Source organism: Hylobates moloch, unplaced genomic scaffold, assembly GCF_009828535.3.
Source record: "Hylobates moloch isolate HMO894 unplaced genomic scaffold, HMol_V3 SCAFFOLD_5, whole genome shotgun sequence".
NCBI classification, from domain to species: Eukaryota; Metazoa; Chordata; class Mammalia; order Primates; family Hylobatidae; genus Hylobates; species Hylobates moloch.
This window is the reverse complement of record NW_026652280.1, coordinates 18,106,214-18,122,564: the sequence shown is the minus strand read 5'-3', so window position 1 is coordinate 18,122,564 and position 16,351 is coordinate 18,106,214. Positions and strand designations below refer to the sequence as shown.

General features: G+C 39.8%; 1 protein-coding gene across 3 annotated transcripts in view; it reads left to right on the top strand.

Annotated features, from left to right (window-relative positions):
* The window catches only part of CDH20 (cadherin 20), a 220,088-nt gene that overhangs the window by 165,237 nt on the left and 38,500 nt on the right, over positions 1-16,351 (top strand). For all 3 annotated transcript variants that reach the window (XM_032152130.2, XM_058438290.1, XM_032152131.3), the window contains exons 3-6: positions 2,159-2,453; positions 3,366-3,485; positions 5,934-6,101; positions 10,306-10,493. In XM_032152130.2, the coding sequence (XP_032008021.1) occupies positions 2,159-2,453; positions 3,366-3,485; positions 5,934-6,101; positions 10,306-10,493 (771 nt within the window). The remainder of the gene's footprint in view (positions 1-2,158; positions 2,454-3,365; positions 3,486-5,933; positions 6,102-10,305; positions 10,494-16,351) is intronic.

Below are 16,351 nucleotides of genomic sequence, written 5' to 3'. Positions count from 1 at the left end.
TCTATTCTATACAACAAGAGTTGGGCACCTCTACTTTTTTAACTGCATAAATAGATTTGGATTGTAAAAAAAAAAAAAAAAAGAAAAAGAAACAAAAAAGAAAATACTGTATACGAAATGAGGAAATATGAGAACTTCATATTCTAAATAAAATAAGTAGAAAAAAGTCCACAACTATTTTTTCGGTCAATTTTATTCCCTTATTTCCCTTTTCTAGATAAGACACAGCTGAGTTCCTCTAGGCAGCAAAACCGTTGCCTGCATGATTTGGCCGTCAGTCAATCTGAGATCAGCTTAAAGCCAGCCACCACCTCCAAACCCATCCCTGTCCGAGGCTGCTGTGGATGCATTTGCAGGTGTTTTATTGGTGTTCATGCCGTTTAATCCTCAGAGTAACACTGTCTCAGCCATGCTTCAGGCGGCCTTCTGCAGCTTTTACCACGAGACTGTGCATAACAAAAAAGCCAACAGGTTGTTTTTGCCTCTCTGCCACCCTCCTGGAGGTCTGTAGGGAGCAGAGAAGAGCTGAGTGTGCTAATACCCTTTTCTCAATGCACGTGTATCATGGTTGGCCCCATTTATGGCCTTCCTATGATAGGAAAAGCACTGTGCTGGGTGCCTCACGTGTATTAATCTCTAATGATCCCAGTGACCCTTCAGAGTAAGGATTAGTGCTGTCCTCACATTTATAAGGAAATTAATGGTTATAAACATAAAACAACTCATCAAGGGCCCTGAATTTATAACTGGCCTAGACAGTGTTCAGGCCAGATATATTGGCCTCCCTGCCCCAAGCCTAATGCTGGCTGTTTTATCAACTAATCTCATGAACTTCACCCTGGACTATGCAAAGTGCTAACAACCCAGGCAACAACAGGAGTGGCTGACTAAATTTAACTAATTGTTTCGTTACCACCTTTAGAAAGAGACCAATACCTATAGGGTTGTTCAAAATTACAGGGTTCTTGCCACCCGTACATACTATCTACAATTAATTAGGTCTTATAGATGCAGAAATACATTTATAGACCTGAGATTTTACAAATATAGTACTCCCGGACTCAACTTTTGAGAGTTACTAAAAGTATTCTGGCTGGGCATGGTGGCCCACACCTATAATCCCAGCACTTTGGGAGGCCGAGGCAGGTAGATCACCTGAGGTCAGGAGTTCAAGACCAGCCTGACGAACGTGGTAAAACACCCTCCCTACTAAAAATATAAAAATTAGCCAGGCATAGTGGTGCATGCCTGTAATCCCAGCTACTTGGGAGCCTAAGGCAGGAGAATCCCTTGAACCTGGGAGGTGGAGGTTGCAGTGAGCTAAAATCATGCCACTGCACTCCAGCCTTGGAGACAAAGCAAAACTCTGTCTCAAAAAAAAAAAAAAAAAACAGGATTCTGAGAGCGAATATAGCTGCATGGTCAGATAAAAGCATGTCCCTAACTCAACCATCCACATATAGATTTAAGTGACTCAGTTATGAACCCAAGAACCAGTCCCATCTAAAGGAGACACACACTGATGTAAAGAATCATAACCAGCAGTTAAATTCCATTTGACACCTGAAACACAAGCCCAGTCCTACTGAATGAAACTACAGAACTAGGATCACAGAATGGGAGGAAGAATCCACGGAAGTCATTCACTTTTCTCACTGCAGTGCCCTTAACCTTTTTATAAACTACTTCCATCAGCTTATCAGCCAACTTGAATTGTCATAAAACTGTTTGATACTCCAAAACTTACGGCAATTTCTTCATTTTAACATGTTTAGGCGTATCCATTTTATTTTTATTTTTCTTAAATGGAAAGGCAGGATTCCTCCTTATTAAATTTGTTCTTATTCTAACATTGGGGATCTTCACTTTCCAGAGTTCCTGTTTTCTATACTTATCAGGGAGAAGAATTTTGTTTAAATAACGGTAAGTTCAGGATACAGAATGGGACATGGAAAATTTTACTTATTCATCAACCTACACCCACTCCTTGATACAACTGTGTCCAATGCATACTATTTCTTTGTAGACAAACTTATTAAACATTTGAAAAATCTCCTTATGTAAAGGGAGGTTATAAGTTTGTAACAAACTGAAAATCAATGTGTTTTCTGACACCTGTTGACATTCATGATGAGAATTAGGTGCTTTCCTCTCCCAGCTTCATTCAGATATGGACAGAGGAGACGGATCCATCAAATACATCCTCTCGGGAGAAGGTGCTGGCATCGTGTTTACCATTGACGACACCACTGGAGACATCCACGCCATTCAGAGGCTCGATCGAGAGGAGAGAGCCCAGTATACTTTAAGGGCTCAAGCCCTAGACAGGCGGACGGGCAGGCCCATGGAGCCAGAGTCAGAGTTCATCATCAAAATTCAAGACATCAATGACAATGAGCCCAAGTTCCTGGACGGACCTTATGTCGCCACTGTGCCAGAAATGTCCCCAGTGGGTAAGGTGGTGACTCGCTGATTTTCACAAACAGCACCTCCTATACACACACACACACACACACACATATGCACATGCACACACCCATGTAGATACACATATATTCAGAACAGGAGAGCATGAGAAGAGCAGCTCACAAATTATAAAGCAACCAAAAATGACGACGAAGCCCTTTGGCGGGCAGGAAGCTACTTAGACACTGCAATCAACCAGAGCAAGTAATAATAATAAGAAGAAGCCTATTATTGATTTTTAGTTCTGATTCTTTAAAAACAAAATATTAGCTACACAGATAAATCAATAAATGGTTGAATAATATTTGTTTCATAAGGGAGAAATGTTTTGTTATTATCAAAAGAGCAATAGGGCTGGGCGCGGTGGCTCACGCCTATAATCCCAGAACTTTGGGAGGCCGAGGCAGATGGATCACAAGGTCAGGAGATCCTGGCCAAAATGGTGAAACCCCGTGTCTACTAAATACCCTGCCTCTACTAAAATACCAAAAAAATTAGCCTGGTGTGGTGGTGCGCACCTGTAGTCCCAGCTATTTAGGAGGCTGAGGCAGGGGAATCACTTGAACCTGGGAGGTGGAGATTTCAGTGAGCTGAGATCACGCCACTGCACTCCAGCCTGGCGACAGAGTGAGACTCTATCTTTAAAAAAAAAAAAAAAAAAAAAAAGCAATAAAGAGCCCAAAGGCTATGTTCTTACTAGTCATTCAGAATTTAAAGCACAAATAACTCTCATCCCTACTAAACAGGTACAAGATAAGAGTTATGGAAGCTTGACCTAGAAAGGGGACTCTCCCAATGAAGCAAACACATTTGCAAATACTTTAAGATGGACTGTTCAGGATTGCATCCAGCCTTTAGCTATTAGACTTGAACAGGTTTCTATCTCTTCTCTTCCCCAGGTACCTCTGTCATCCAAGTGACAGCCACAGATGCAGATGACCCGACCTACGGCAACAGTGCCCGGGTGGTGTACAGCATTCTTCAGGGCCAGCCATATTTTTCTGTGGACTCTAAAACAGGTATCTGATACAAGAGTCGAGTTAGAGGTGTTTATTCCCTGATCATTTATAACTGCTGCTATGACAGACCCAACTCTCCTTTTCAAGGACTCTCCAGGGAGTATATTAACCAGAGAAGACTGCTATTAGCTTTAGGATTAAGAGAGCAAACTAGCACTGCCCTGATGGGTAAGAGCAGCACTATGCACAGACAGTGGGCAGTGTCTGATTGGAGAGGCAAAAAGCCCCTCTGTGCACACACACAAAATAGCTCCCCACTAGCCTTCAAAAAATCCTATGGTTATATTTATTCCCAGGGACTAAGGTCTTTTATAGCGCCATGAAGACCCAAGAGGATTGACACAGTCACCTGGGTCATTAGAGAACTAGAAGCATTGACTGTGAAACTGGAAAGAGCCTTGGGGGAATCATCCAGTCCGTCACAATTTGCTTAACAGTTAAAGCAATTGGGAAATTGAGAGCTACTAAAGTTCATCTAGTGTAGAGAGGTCTCTTGACATGTGGTCTGATGTTCTTTCTATTGAACCAACCACTGCGCACTCAGCAGAGAAGAAGTCCAAAATGAATGGTTGCTGGGGCAGACAGGTTTTGATGAGGGAGGAAAGACCATGTGGGATGTGGCCCCCAAAAGGCAGGTCCTGATTGGGAAGCTCTCACAGGGAGGACATCAGAGAGAACTGAATGGGCGAGGAGCAATGTGGCAGAAAAGACAAACAGAAGTTTGGTGTTTTGTTTGCTTATTTATTTCTGTCTTACCCGAGAGCTTTGACTACAGAATTTATGTTTGGATGTATGAAAGATTTCATTTAATATGTTTGAGCTTAGTAAAGTTATTGTGATGTCATTATTATCTTATACTTGTGCCAGGCTTCCCCTCTTATTAATACTTTCATAAACGTTGCCACATTTTAGCTTCCCAATACTCTTGTAAACTAGCAAAAGATATAGAAAGCATTATTACTACCATTTTATATGAGGGTAAACATGGGACCTAGGAGTAATTAACAAGGAACTTGAGTAAAGAAACTTACAGCCACAGAATAAAGTTAATGGTGAACACTCAAAGTCACCTCTTTATTTGAAAAACAAAAAATACATTTCTATTATTAGCAATCTGATCGAATTTTTTTCCCAGAAGTCCTGAGGGAAACCAGACATTCAGAAAATTGTATCATAAAAGTAGGAAGGGAGTGTAAATTAAGAGGAGGAAAGAAAAAAGATTGCAGTTAGAGACTTCTATAAAACAGTAACTTTAACAATTCTACTAAGGGCAAGGGGGAGAATGAAGAGATGAAGGGTGCCCACAGGGAGGAAAAATACAGGGAGGAAGAGGGTAATGTGTCCTTTATATCCTAAGAAGAATCTTACATTATTTTGACAGCTCCCGGGGGCATCTGTAGTGTTAAGGTCAAAAATACATGAACAGATAGTTATTGCTGTGCCAATGGGGGGGCCTTTTAAAAAAGAAAATGCTGCATATGTCACTTGAGAATGTTATTAGTATAATGCAATATATATTACAGGGGTAAACTGGGGACGGATTATTATTCCCAATCCCTTCCATTTTCATGCAAAAGGTCTATCTAGCCAAGCGTCATGTTGTAAAGCTGTAGTAAATAAGCCTTTAATCTTTGCCTAGAGTGTAGAGAAGTCAACTTTTTTAAGTTGAAGGGTTAAAAGGGAGATAAAACATTACTGTACAGGCTTGGCAGGATCACAACACATTTCAATGGATTGTGGTGTAGGCCCCTCTTCTTAAATGAAACCGTATCTGCTGCTTGCTGTCTGGGGAAGTTCATCTCTTATGCATGGTAAAAATAAACAGCTCACAGAGCTTCTTTCATGTCCTAGTTCACAGAATTAAGTAAAGCACAGAGGTAAACAGAAGAATATCACAAAACAGAACAATATGTAACAACAGGAAAATCCAATTAGAATTCCAACCCTGCTTACAGGTAGTGCGGAGGCAAGAAAAAGCAGGAGTTACCTAAAGAAGAGCCATTCACACTACAAGGGCTCTAGGGGCTGAAGAAAATGAGGGAGAATTATCTAAATTCACAGATTTGTAGACATATGAGGCTTTGTTTTCTGGACCCAAAGCCCCCAGTTTTCCTTGGTGAGACAGCGCTGTCTGAAATCGCCTTGGACTGCAACTTCCCAGATCTGTAAGAGAAACATTGCTGCCACCTCCTGTTCACTTTCAGTAATGTTGCCAGAAGAAACCAGCCCTCTAAGCTCTTACTGCTGGAATAAAAATTGTCATTCACCACTGGTTTCAGTACAGCCCATTTTTGAAGCTGAGATTTTTTACCTCAAATTTAAAAGCACAGGTGACTTGCACCTCACTTCTAGGCATTAACAGTGCACCAGGGAGACACCTAGAAACCAATCTTTAAAAACTGGACCTGTGGTTTTATTTTTAAAAACAAAGTCATTTCTATCCTGCAGGTGTAATTAGGACAGCGCTCATGAACATGGACAGAGAAGCCAAAGAATACTACGAAGTGATTATCCAAGCCAAGGACATGGGAGGGCAGCTTGGAGGATTAGCTGGGACCACAACAGTCAACATCACCCTCTCAGATGTCAATGATAACCCACCCCGCTTTCCCCAGAGTGAGTACCTAACCCAAGAGAGCACAGACCTCGGGCCCAGAGGGACGCCCCTGTTACAGAGGTGCGGGAGAAAGGCCAGTTTGAGTTTCCTCATTAAATTCAATTATCCATAGATTCCTTTCTTACATTCATCATGCAATTCTCGCATAACTATTTGCCTTCAGGGTTCCAGCTTCCCATAGTACTAAACCAGGATTTCTCAAACATATTTTTCCATTTTCTCCTCCCTGTGGAATCTTTTTAGACTTTCTTTCCTGATTGCCATGCCCACCCACCCTACATAAAATGCAATACTAAGGAATAAGGTTTGTTGGGTAGAACTGACCTTTAGTGGGCCACAAACTAGTAATGCTGAGATTTTTTTCATCACACCCCTGGAAACCTATTTTTGCCCCCAGGGGGCAATACTGATCCATTGAGAATGCATTCACTGATATCCAAAGCTGTAGACGGACACACCTGCCCATGTGAGGACCTTCACCAATCACTCTAGTAGGTACCAAGCACTTGCTTGGTGAGACCACTGAGCATGAAGGGCACAAGAGGCTTAGAATCCAGTCTCTGCCCTTGTGAAGCTTCAAATCCACTTGGGAGGACACATTCTACACACAGGAAAAATTAAACCATAGTAGCACTTAGTGCCACTTGAATAGTGCAAAATGATGCCTTCACATAAACTGAGATGAATAAAGCCTCCACAGAAGGATGAGATTTCAACAGGGGGCTAAAGAATATAACAGGTTTATATAGGCAGAAAAGAAAACATTCCAGAAGGGGAAGTCATTCATTTATTTATTCATTCAAAAAATACTTATTCCAGGCACTATTCTATGAATGGAACACAAAGCTGTGTACAGACAAAACAAGGTCTCTACCATCCTGGAGCTCATTTGAGTAAAAACCTGAATGGAGGGAAAAAAAACTCCTTCCTGGAAATAAGTTTTCAATGTCATTTTATGTTCAAAGACTCCTAAAATTAAAACCTGCTCTTTCAAATGTACTGTATCTCCAGTGGAAGCCATAGAAAAGTTTTTGAGCAAGAGGGAGACATAAAGAAAGGCTAATTTGGTAGCCATGTAGAGGAGTGGTTGGTAAGGGCAGAGACTAGGAGCAGGGGAGTCGGTTAAGAGGCATTTAGAGTGGTCCAGACATGAACTGCTAAGGACTTAAGGAAGTAGCAGGAGGAGTAGAATGGGACAAATAAGAAAACATGGACTTCTGCCTCTTGATTTCCTGGCTAAAGGAACCACGGCAGAGGGTGGAGTCAAAGATGACAACGATGTTTTCACTCTGGATGACAGGGAGAAGGATTGTACTACTAATAAAAATAGAGGACGCATAATGGAACAAGTGGCAGTGAAGGAGGGAGACAAATTCAGATTTGAATATGAAGTGACAGCAGGACAATCAGGTTGAATGTCCTTAAGGAAAGTGGAAATATAGAGCTATGAATGTGGAACAGAGCCCAGGAATGGAGACATGAGTTTGAGAAGCAGATGCCTGAAGGAAGCAGCAGGAGAAATGAGAGCAGGAAGTGCCATTCCAGGTGAAACACTTAGCTAGGGAAATTGGGCTTAAAAAAAAACTAAACTAAAAGGAGGAAGAGTCTAGCCAGACTAGCCAGACTGTCAGATGAATAGTTGCGTTTTGAATCAGCCAGACCAAGTGAACTTTCCATTGTATCTATGTAAACACGGGAGAGCTCAAATATTTACATGCAAATGGAATACACAAAGTCCCCATGAGCATTCATGATGGAAAAAGCAGGATACTAGATAAGCATTTCACAAAGGGTGCAAGTAAGTAAGTTCCTAAGTTGCTTGGTCCAACAGTGCAGAATACGAGAGCATCACGGAACAGTTTGTGAAATGCCACATGGATGGACTTTGTGTTGCTTTGGTGATCCTGTGGGTTCCATCTTCATTACTTCATGAACAACTCATATTACTCACACTATAGACTATAAATTCTTGAACACCCTTGAACTATTTGGCGTTTTACATTTGACACTAGACAGGTGTCTCTGATGGAGGCAGAAGGGACAGTAGACCCAGCTTATTACATAGCTCAGGTTATTACACAGCTCAAAGGTAGATGGATTTGGACATATTGCCAGGAGTCATGTTACCCAAAACATGGCAGCTTCACAACAGCAGAACACATATCTTTTTTTGTTGGTTTTGTTTTGTTTTGAGACAGGGTCTTGCTCTGTCACCCAGGCTGGACTGCAGTGGTGCCATCACAGCTCATTGTAGCCTCAATCCCCAGGCTCAAGCGATCCTCCCACCTCAGCTCCTGAATAGCCAGAACTACAGGTGCACACCACCATGCCCATCTAATTTTTGTATTTTTTGTAGAGATGGGATTTTGTCATGTTGCCCAGGCTGGTCTTGAACTCCTGAGCTCAAATCATCTGCCTTCCTCAGGCTCCCAAGGTACTGATATTACCGGCATGAGCCACCACACCCAGCCCCAAACCAACATCCTAACACCATTCTAAAGCACACATTTTAAGTTGTCACTTTTTCAAAATATAGTTTTAATGGAGACTCTAGGATAGAGTGGAAGTATGGATTATGTTACATGGAAGACAAAACAGAAATGTAAAAAAATTTAAATCTCTGTGTCTCTATGCATTCTACACACATTATCGCTGCTTCCTCCTTTTTGACCTTTTAAAACTTTGCGTTCCCTCTTCATTAAAAATATTTCCCCAACTATTTGCTAAAACTAAGTTTAGATGACCTTGATATTCCATAAATCTATCTTGGCTATACTCTCATGCCTAACTAATCTAATGATTCCTCATTGTAGGAATTCCATTTTGCTTCTTTTTCACAAATATTACTATAACTGATTATGGAATGTTGACAAAATGACACACCTACTATTTTTTGTTGAACAAGCTCAGTCACCTTTAATAGAACCAAATATAATGAAACATCAAGATCTCAAGCTATTTATTTATAATATAATGTATCGTGCATAGAAATTGTATATAGATGTTTAAACATATAACATAGCTTTCTCGGGATGAGGAAAATGGTAGGCAGATGCTTGTTTTTCCCAAAAGTTCTGCAACAGCAAAGTGTAATCCATCAACAACTTTGGAAGTAAATGGAAAGAGATCATGAAATCCAATTGCCTGCCAGCTTAGTACAAACTTTAAAGATTTCCTGGCTCATATTTGTAAAGAACAAGCATCATTTTTTCTCCTGTGCGAGGCAGGGTGCTGTGAGCTGGCTGGGTGCTGTCAACCTCCCTGAATCTTTGTGAAACTCGAGCCCTCACACCCGAGGCTGTAGCTTACAAAGCACATTAGAATAAAAGGGAACACGTACATATTGAAAATGTGATGGTGTGATTTTTCTTCGTTATTTAGTCAGTCACATTATGATTGACAAAATAACAAAGAACATCAAAAAGGTGAGCCCCAGAAAAGGTAAGCTGGTAAAAATACAAATTCATGGAGATGAAAGTGAACTAAATTTAATTGTGAGCTCAGTATATCATGTCCAAAAAGAGATGACCAACTCTGAGCTCCTTACGTATGTGAGAATCTTTTCAGTATTTTATTCCGGAATAAGAAAACAAGAAGCATGAAGGGTCTGTCCATGGAGAGGCAGCCCGGGGCAGTCTCAGGTGCAAGGACACACTGAGGGGCAGCACATGGAGCGATGGAGCTTGCTCTCCACGGCTGCTCCCCCTTTATAGATCACTGATCTCCATGACCTCTGAGCATGTGGTCATAGAGACAGGCATTCAGCACACAGGCCAGGCCATGAAAGAAAAGAGGGACATTTGAAGCATAAACAGAATGTGACCACAGTGTTTACTTTATCACTCTCAGAAGGAACTGCAATTTAAGGAAATACTTCGGTTCACTAGGAAGTACTAAAAGATTTGAATGCAAGGTACTTCCTACCACTCAAGCTACAGTCACTAGGACTAAGTCGTTTTGCTTCCACCCTGTTCTACTCAAGCTTTTTTGACTCATCCTTATTGAACATCCAGTACAGGCTATGGCCTGTATGACCGTTTGCTCAGCCTTTCTGGACCTTAGTTTTTATCTGTAAAAACTCAAGTTTTACTTTTTGAACCCAGAAAAAAAGATATTTTGCACAGCACTCCTGATATGATAATGATGAGGCATTTTTTATAGTGACGGATTATCAAGAATGCGTGTCCTGGCTTTTCTTCGTAGAACATTACCAGATGAGTGTGTTGGAATCAGCTCCAATTAGCTCCACTGTCGGGAGAGTGTTTGCCAAGGACTTGGATGAAGGCATCAATGCAGAGATGAAATATACTATTGTGGATGGAGATGGTGCAGATGCCTTTGACATTAGCACAGATCCCAATTTCCAAGTTGGTATCATAACTGTGAAGAAGGTAATCCAACTCCTTTTTCTAAACCACTTTCATGGGTGCTTTGAATGTTTATGAAATGCTAGTAAGGACTGTTGTATTATTGATACGCATTGCTTCAAATCCTCTGATAAAAGTGCTTTCCTATTATTTAAAAAAAAAAAACACAGAAAACCTCTTAATCCTTATGTTTACATGAAAACACTGGCTGTGCCATCATTTTACTGAAAAGGTACCAGGTCATGATAAAAATATATTATAAATATATTTCTAAATGCATTCCTTCTACCCAACCACTTAAAAAACTGTTGTTGCTTAATTTTCTAACGATGTTAATGACTTGATCAAGATTTGCACTTGAATAACACATGCATTGTAGCATACCATACATAACAATAAAGCAAGCCATAATATTATTTATGAATCAATAAATAACATGCAAGGGTTTTTTAATTGCTTCTCAAAGATCTGTAAATTCTAATTAAACTTCAAAAAGTTTTATCAAACATAGCTGCTGAATGGCTGTTATCATTTGAAATTCGTTTGTTTTATGATAAGGTACCAAGATAAGCTATCGATTCTTTGACATAAAGCACATATGGATATACTCAGCTAGAAGATAAAACTTTTTAAAAATTGAATCTTTAACTCCATAGTAAATATATATCTAATGAAATACATTAATTTTAAAACTCATTGACTTAATCTTCCTTCCCTATGTTGAATGCATTTTAAAACCCAATATATTTTAAATGATATTCTCAACAAATATTTATCGAGTGCCACCTACGTGCCAGATATTGTTACAGGCATTTAATACAGAGTAAATAAAACAACCAAAAATCTCTGCCCTCATGGACTTTACATTCTAGCAAGGGAAGAAGACAATCAAAACATCAAGTCACTAAAGTAGTTTATTAGAAGGTAATAACTGATATGGGGGGGGGGGGGCGGGAGGCAGAACAGAACACAGTAAGTGAGGCCAGGAAAGCTAAGATGATTTCAGACTTAAATTGGATGGTGGGCTAAATGCCCATCAATCAAAGAGTGGATAAAAAAACTGTAGTAAATATATATAATGGAATACTACATAGCCATAAAAAGGAATGGACTAACAGCATTTTCAGTGACCTGGATGAGATTGGAGACTATTATTATTATTATTATTATTTTTCGTGTTTGAGACAGAGTCTCACTTTGTCACCCATGCTGGAGTACAGTGGCGCAATCTCGGCTCACTGCAACCCCCACCTCCCAGGTTCAAGCAATTCTCCTGCCTCAGCCTCCCGAGTAGCTGGGACTACAGGGGCACACTGCCATGCACGGCTAACTTTTTGTATTTTAGTAGAGACAGGGTTTCACTGTGTTACCCAGGCTGGTTGTGAACTCCTGAGCTCAGGCAATCTGCCCGCCTCAACCTCCCAAAGTGCTGGGATTACAGGTGTGAGCCACTGCACCTGGCTGATTGGAGACTATTGTTCTAAGTGATGTAACTCCGGAATGGAAAACCAAACATCGTCTGTTTTCACTGATAAGTAGGAGCTAAGCTTTGAGGCACAAAGGCGTAAGAATGATACAGTGGACTTTGGGGACTTGGAGGGAAGAGTGGTAGAGGGGCGAGGGATAAAAGACTACAGATATGGCGCAGTGTATACTGCTCAGGTGATGGGTGCACCAAAATCTCACAAATCAGCACTAAAGAACTTACTCATGTAACCAAATACTACCTGTACCCCAATAACTTATGGAAAAATAAAATTAAATAAATAAATTGGGTGGTTGGGACTGGTATCACAGAGAAGTGGCATTTATGCAAAGACTTACGTGAGCAGAGTCATACCACTGAGTTAAACAGGTTGACAGTGTGGGAGGTGCCCTATCAATGACTCTCTGTGAAAAGTGTACATGGCAGTCCTAAAGAGAAGAAATGGGCATGAACTATTGAGGAAAGTGTTCCAAGCAAAAGGACAGCCAGTGCAAAGGCTTTGAGGTAGGACCATGCCTGTTGTATTTTGAGAACAGCAACAGTGGGGTCATAAGGCTGAGTGGAGGGGGGAGCTCTTAGGAGATGAGGTGTGAAAAGTTAACAAAGGAGCTAGATCATTTAGGACCATATAGGCTAACTATAAGGACTTTGGTTTTTACTCTGAGTAAAGTCGGAAATGACTCAAGGATTTTTAACAGATGTATGACATGACTCGGTTTTCATTATAAAATACTCAGTAGGCTGTGTTGAGGTAGGGGGAGTTTAAGGAGAGAAGGACGGAAAGAGGGAGACCAGCTGAGAAGCTATTGCAATAATCCACATGAGAGATGATGAGGGTTTCACCTAAGTAGTGGGAATGGAGGTGATAAGAAGTGGTCAGAATCTGTACATATTTTGAAAGTAGAGCCAACAGGATTTCCTAAAAACGTGCATGAGGATATGGAAGAAAGAGAAGAGTCAACCGAGCAACAAGAAGAATGGAGTTGCCATTAACTGAGACAGGGAAGTCTGCAGGTAGAGCAGGCGGCAGGGGTGACAAGTATTGGAATTCAGTTCTGGACATACATGTGACATTTGCAGAGTCTATTAGACATCAAGTAGAGATGTGTCATGGCTTTGGTTATAAGAGTGAGGAGTTTGTAGAAGGGTCCTGTGCTGGAAATATGAATCTGGGAGTCATAAGCATATAGATGGTACTTAAAGCAAATAAAACAAATGAGATTCCAAGGGATTGAGCATAGACAGAAAGAGGACAGAGAAACAAGCCCTGAGGCACCCCAACATGAAGAGGTCAGGGGAAGTGTAAGGACAGGCAAGGAGACTGAGGGGCGACCATGGAGGCAGGAGGAAAATGGAGGAAGTGCAGTGTCCTGAAGGCATGAAGAACGTGCTTCCAAGGGATGGAGTGATCACCTGTGACAAACGCTGCTACAGGTCAAATAAGAACATCAGGAATTCATCAAAGACTTTAGGAACATGAAGGCCACTGACAACCGTGACAAAAACCACAGTTATAACATTAAAATGTAACTCAAGTTAATGTGTGTTTATAATAACTTTTTTCTAAGCTATTTGATAGAATTAACACTGCTTTAGAAGGGAATAAGGGACGAGTTCATATGTTTGTCCTGTATTTATTTAAGATGCAATCAATCACAGCAAAGGAACAGAATCACAGCAAAGGATCCAGAATTCCACCAACCAGAAATCTTTCTATCCTGTAAACAATGACCTTGAAACAATGCAAAAGGCTCAGATTAACTTCTAAATTATCAAATAAATCTAGATGTAATTAAAATACTGTAATTTCTTATTCTCATTCTTTGAGAATAACACATGCTAGAATTATAATAGGTGATTAAAATAACAATACTATTTTGGTATATGTCATAGGTTCCCCTACTACGTGGCATGCCTCAAGTAAACAATAATATATTGCTAGCCATAACTAGTATCTGTAAATAAGGGAAATGCTCAAATTTTTGAATTATTGGGTTTTTTCTTTCTTGTTTATTTGTTTGAGACGGTCTCACTCTGTCACCCAAGCTGGGGTGCAGTGGCACAATCATGGCTCACTGCAGCCTTGACCTCTTGGGTTCAAGCAATCCTTCCACCTCACCATCCTAACTAGCTGGGACTATAGGCATGTGCCCCCACAGCCACCTAGTTTTTGTGTTATTGTTTGTTTGAGACACGGTGTCTCTCTGTCGCCCAAGCTGGAGTGCAATGGCATGCTCATGGCTCACTGCAGCCGGTAGTCCCAGCTACTCAAGAGGATGAGGTGGAAGGACTGCTTGAGCCCAAGCGGTCAAGGCTGCAGTGAGCCATGATCGTGCCACAGCCACCTATTTTTGTTGTTGTTGTTGTTTTGTTTTGTTTTTGTAGAGACAAGGTCTCCCTATGTTTTCCAGGCTGGTCTCAAACTCCTGAGATCAAGCTGGGATTATAGGCATGAGCCACCACAACCAGCTTTATTGTTTCTTTAGTACGAAAACTCTATTCAAACAATTAAGCAACTGGAAAAAGAACTTTCAGGATTCTCAATATTTAAATGTTATCTTATGTCTTAAAATAATGTCTGAGATAATTCTAAACAATAAAATAATATTAATTTATGTCAGATTATCACAACGTAGTTTAGACTCTATTACAAGCCATTTGTTTTAAAAAGTCTATTACCTGTAACAACTCTGTCTCTGAAAGAAATCTCCAAACGTGTTTTCTTCAGCTCCCTCACCTGCAGAAAAGATGAAGCCTCTTAAGACGGAGTACTGTTTTTCACTGTCATTACTAAAACGATATCCATGTTTAATCAAAATACATATCAATTTTGCTAAGGTCACTTTGATTTCTCTTCTGAACTTATGAGCTGCCAGAAAATGGAATTAAGAAAAAGGTCAATAAGTTGGGTAGATGGACAAATCACATATAATAAATATTTTAGAGGCCACTGACTGCTCAGTCTATGCCTTTGGAACAACATTCACTCAGATGTCTGCTCCATACTCATCTTCCCACTTTGTCATTAATAATGTCATATAAAATTGAAACAAAAGTTCTGCTTTTGATTTACTTCCCTTGGGCCTATTATTTGTCTAAGAAGCACATACTTTTTCAAAAAGAGAAATTGAGTTGAATTGATAGAATTGGGTCTTTAGGAAACCACACTGATTACCACCCAGTACCTTGCGTCTTTTTAGCTTTTAAGTAATCAATCAATCGATTTTCAGTCTCTTAAATGCTTGAAGTATAACTTGAAATATGTAATTTTCAGGATGTTCTTTATTCTGAACGAGCATGATGTACCATTTTCTAGTCTTCTGCATATCTTCTGTCTTACGACAACAAGAAGCAATTGTTTAGAGTCCATTCTCTTCTTAGGCAGGTCACAAAGAACAAAAATTCTATATTTCATCAAATCTGAGATGTCATGAATTATAAATCTCATCATTGTTTTATGAGTCATTTAAGAAAAGTCCTTGCCAATTTAAATAATACAATGCTTTCTTATTTCTTAGTTTAGTGTTTATAAAGTACTCTTATAGGCACAGGTATACAAATTTGTTTCACCAATGTTGGATTCACTCCATGCTGCTGTTTCCATGCCGTTCTCCCTACACAATAAATCTTGTTTCAATGCCAAATCATAATATAATATTTTTAAAGACATTTTAGAAGGCAATAAAGCTCAACATGTGCGGTACCAACAATGTGCAGAACTCCGCTAAAGTACAACATGGACAGCTTTGACTAGGTCTGGCTTGCATGGGCAGTAACAACTACTGCTTATAAAGCTCCCTTTGCCTCCCATTGACACTATAGCAATTATAAGGTGTTATCAATTGGAGAAGCAACAGTATTTCTAAAATATCAAAATATGAAAAACTGTGCATCATAAATTACTGAAATACATTAATAAAATCTGTATATACTATCACTCAACCAGTAAATGTTAATACTCACATTGAGAAACTTTTTTGCACTGTTCAATGTAACAATGTTTTTAGGTTTTTGCTACCTTTTGAGTTTCTGGTTTTGCTAGGCACTGGGGAATAAAAATCTGACTAAGTCACAGCTTTTGCCCTTGAGTATGGGGAGTGGGATCAACCCAGAAAGAAATATTTGTAATACAAAAGAAAAGCTATAAAGGAAGTATAATAATGTGCTGTGAGAACAAAGAAAGGAATACTTAATCCTCCTTAATTAGTAATTAAAATTTCATTACTATTTTGTGCCATAATTTTCATGATCAATTTTTAAGGATATAATGGCTTTTTGTTTTTGTATCCTCTAACTTGAAGAAATTTCTTGAATTTGGAAATTGGGTTCCCAGATATTATTACTTTTTTATTTTCTATTATGAATATAGAAATAAATAATTATTTGATATTTAAAA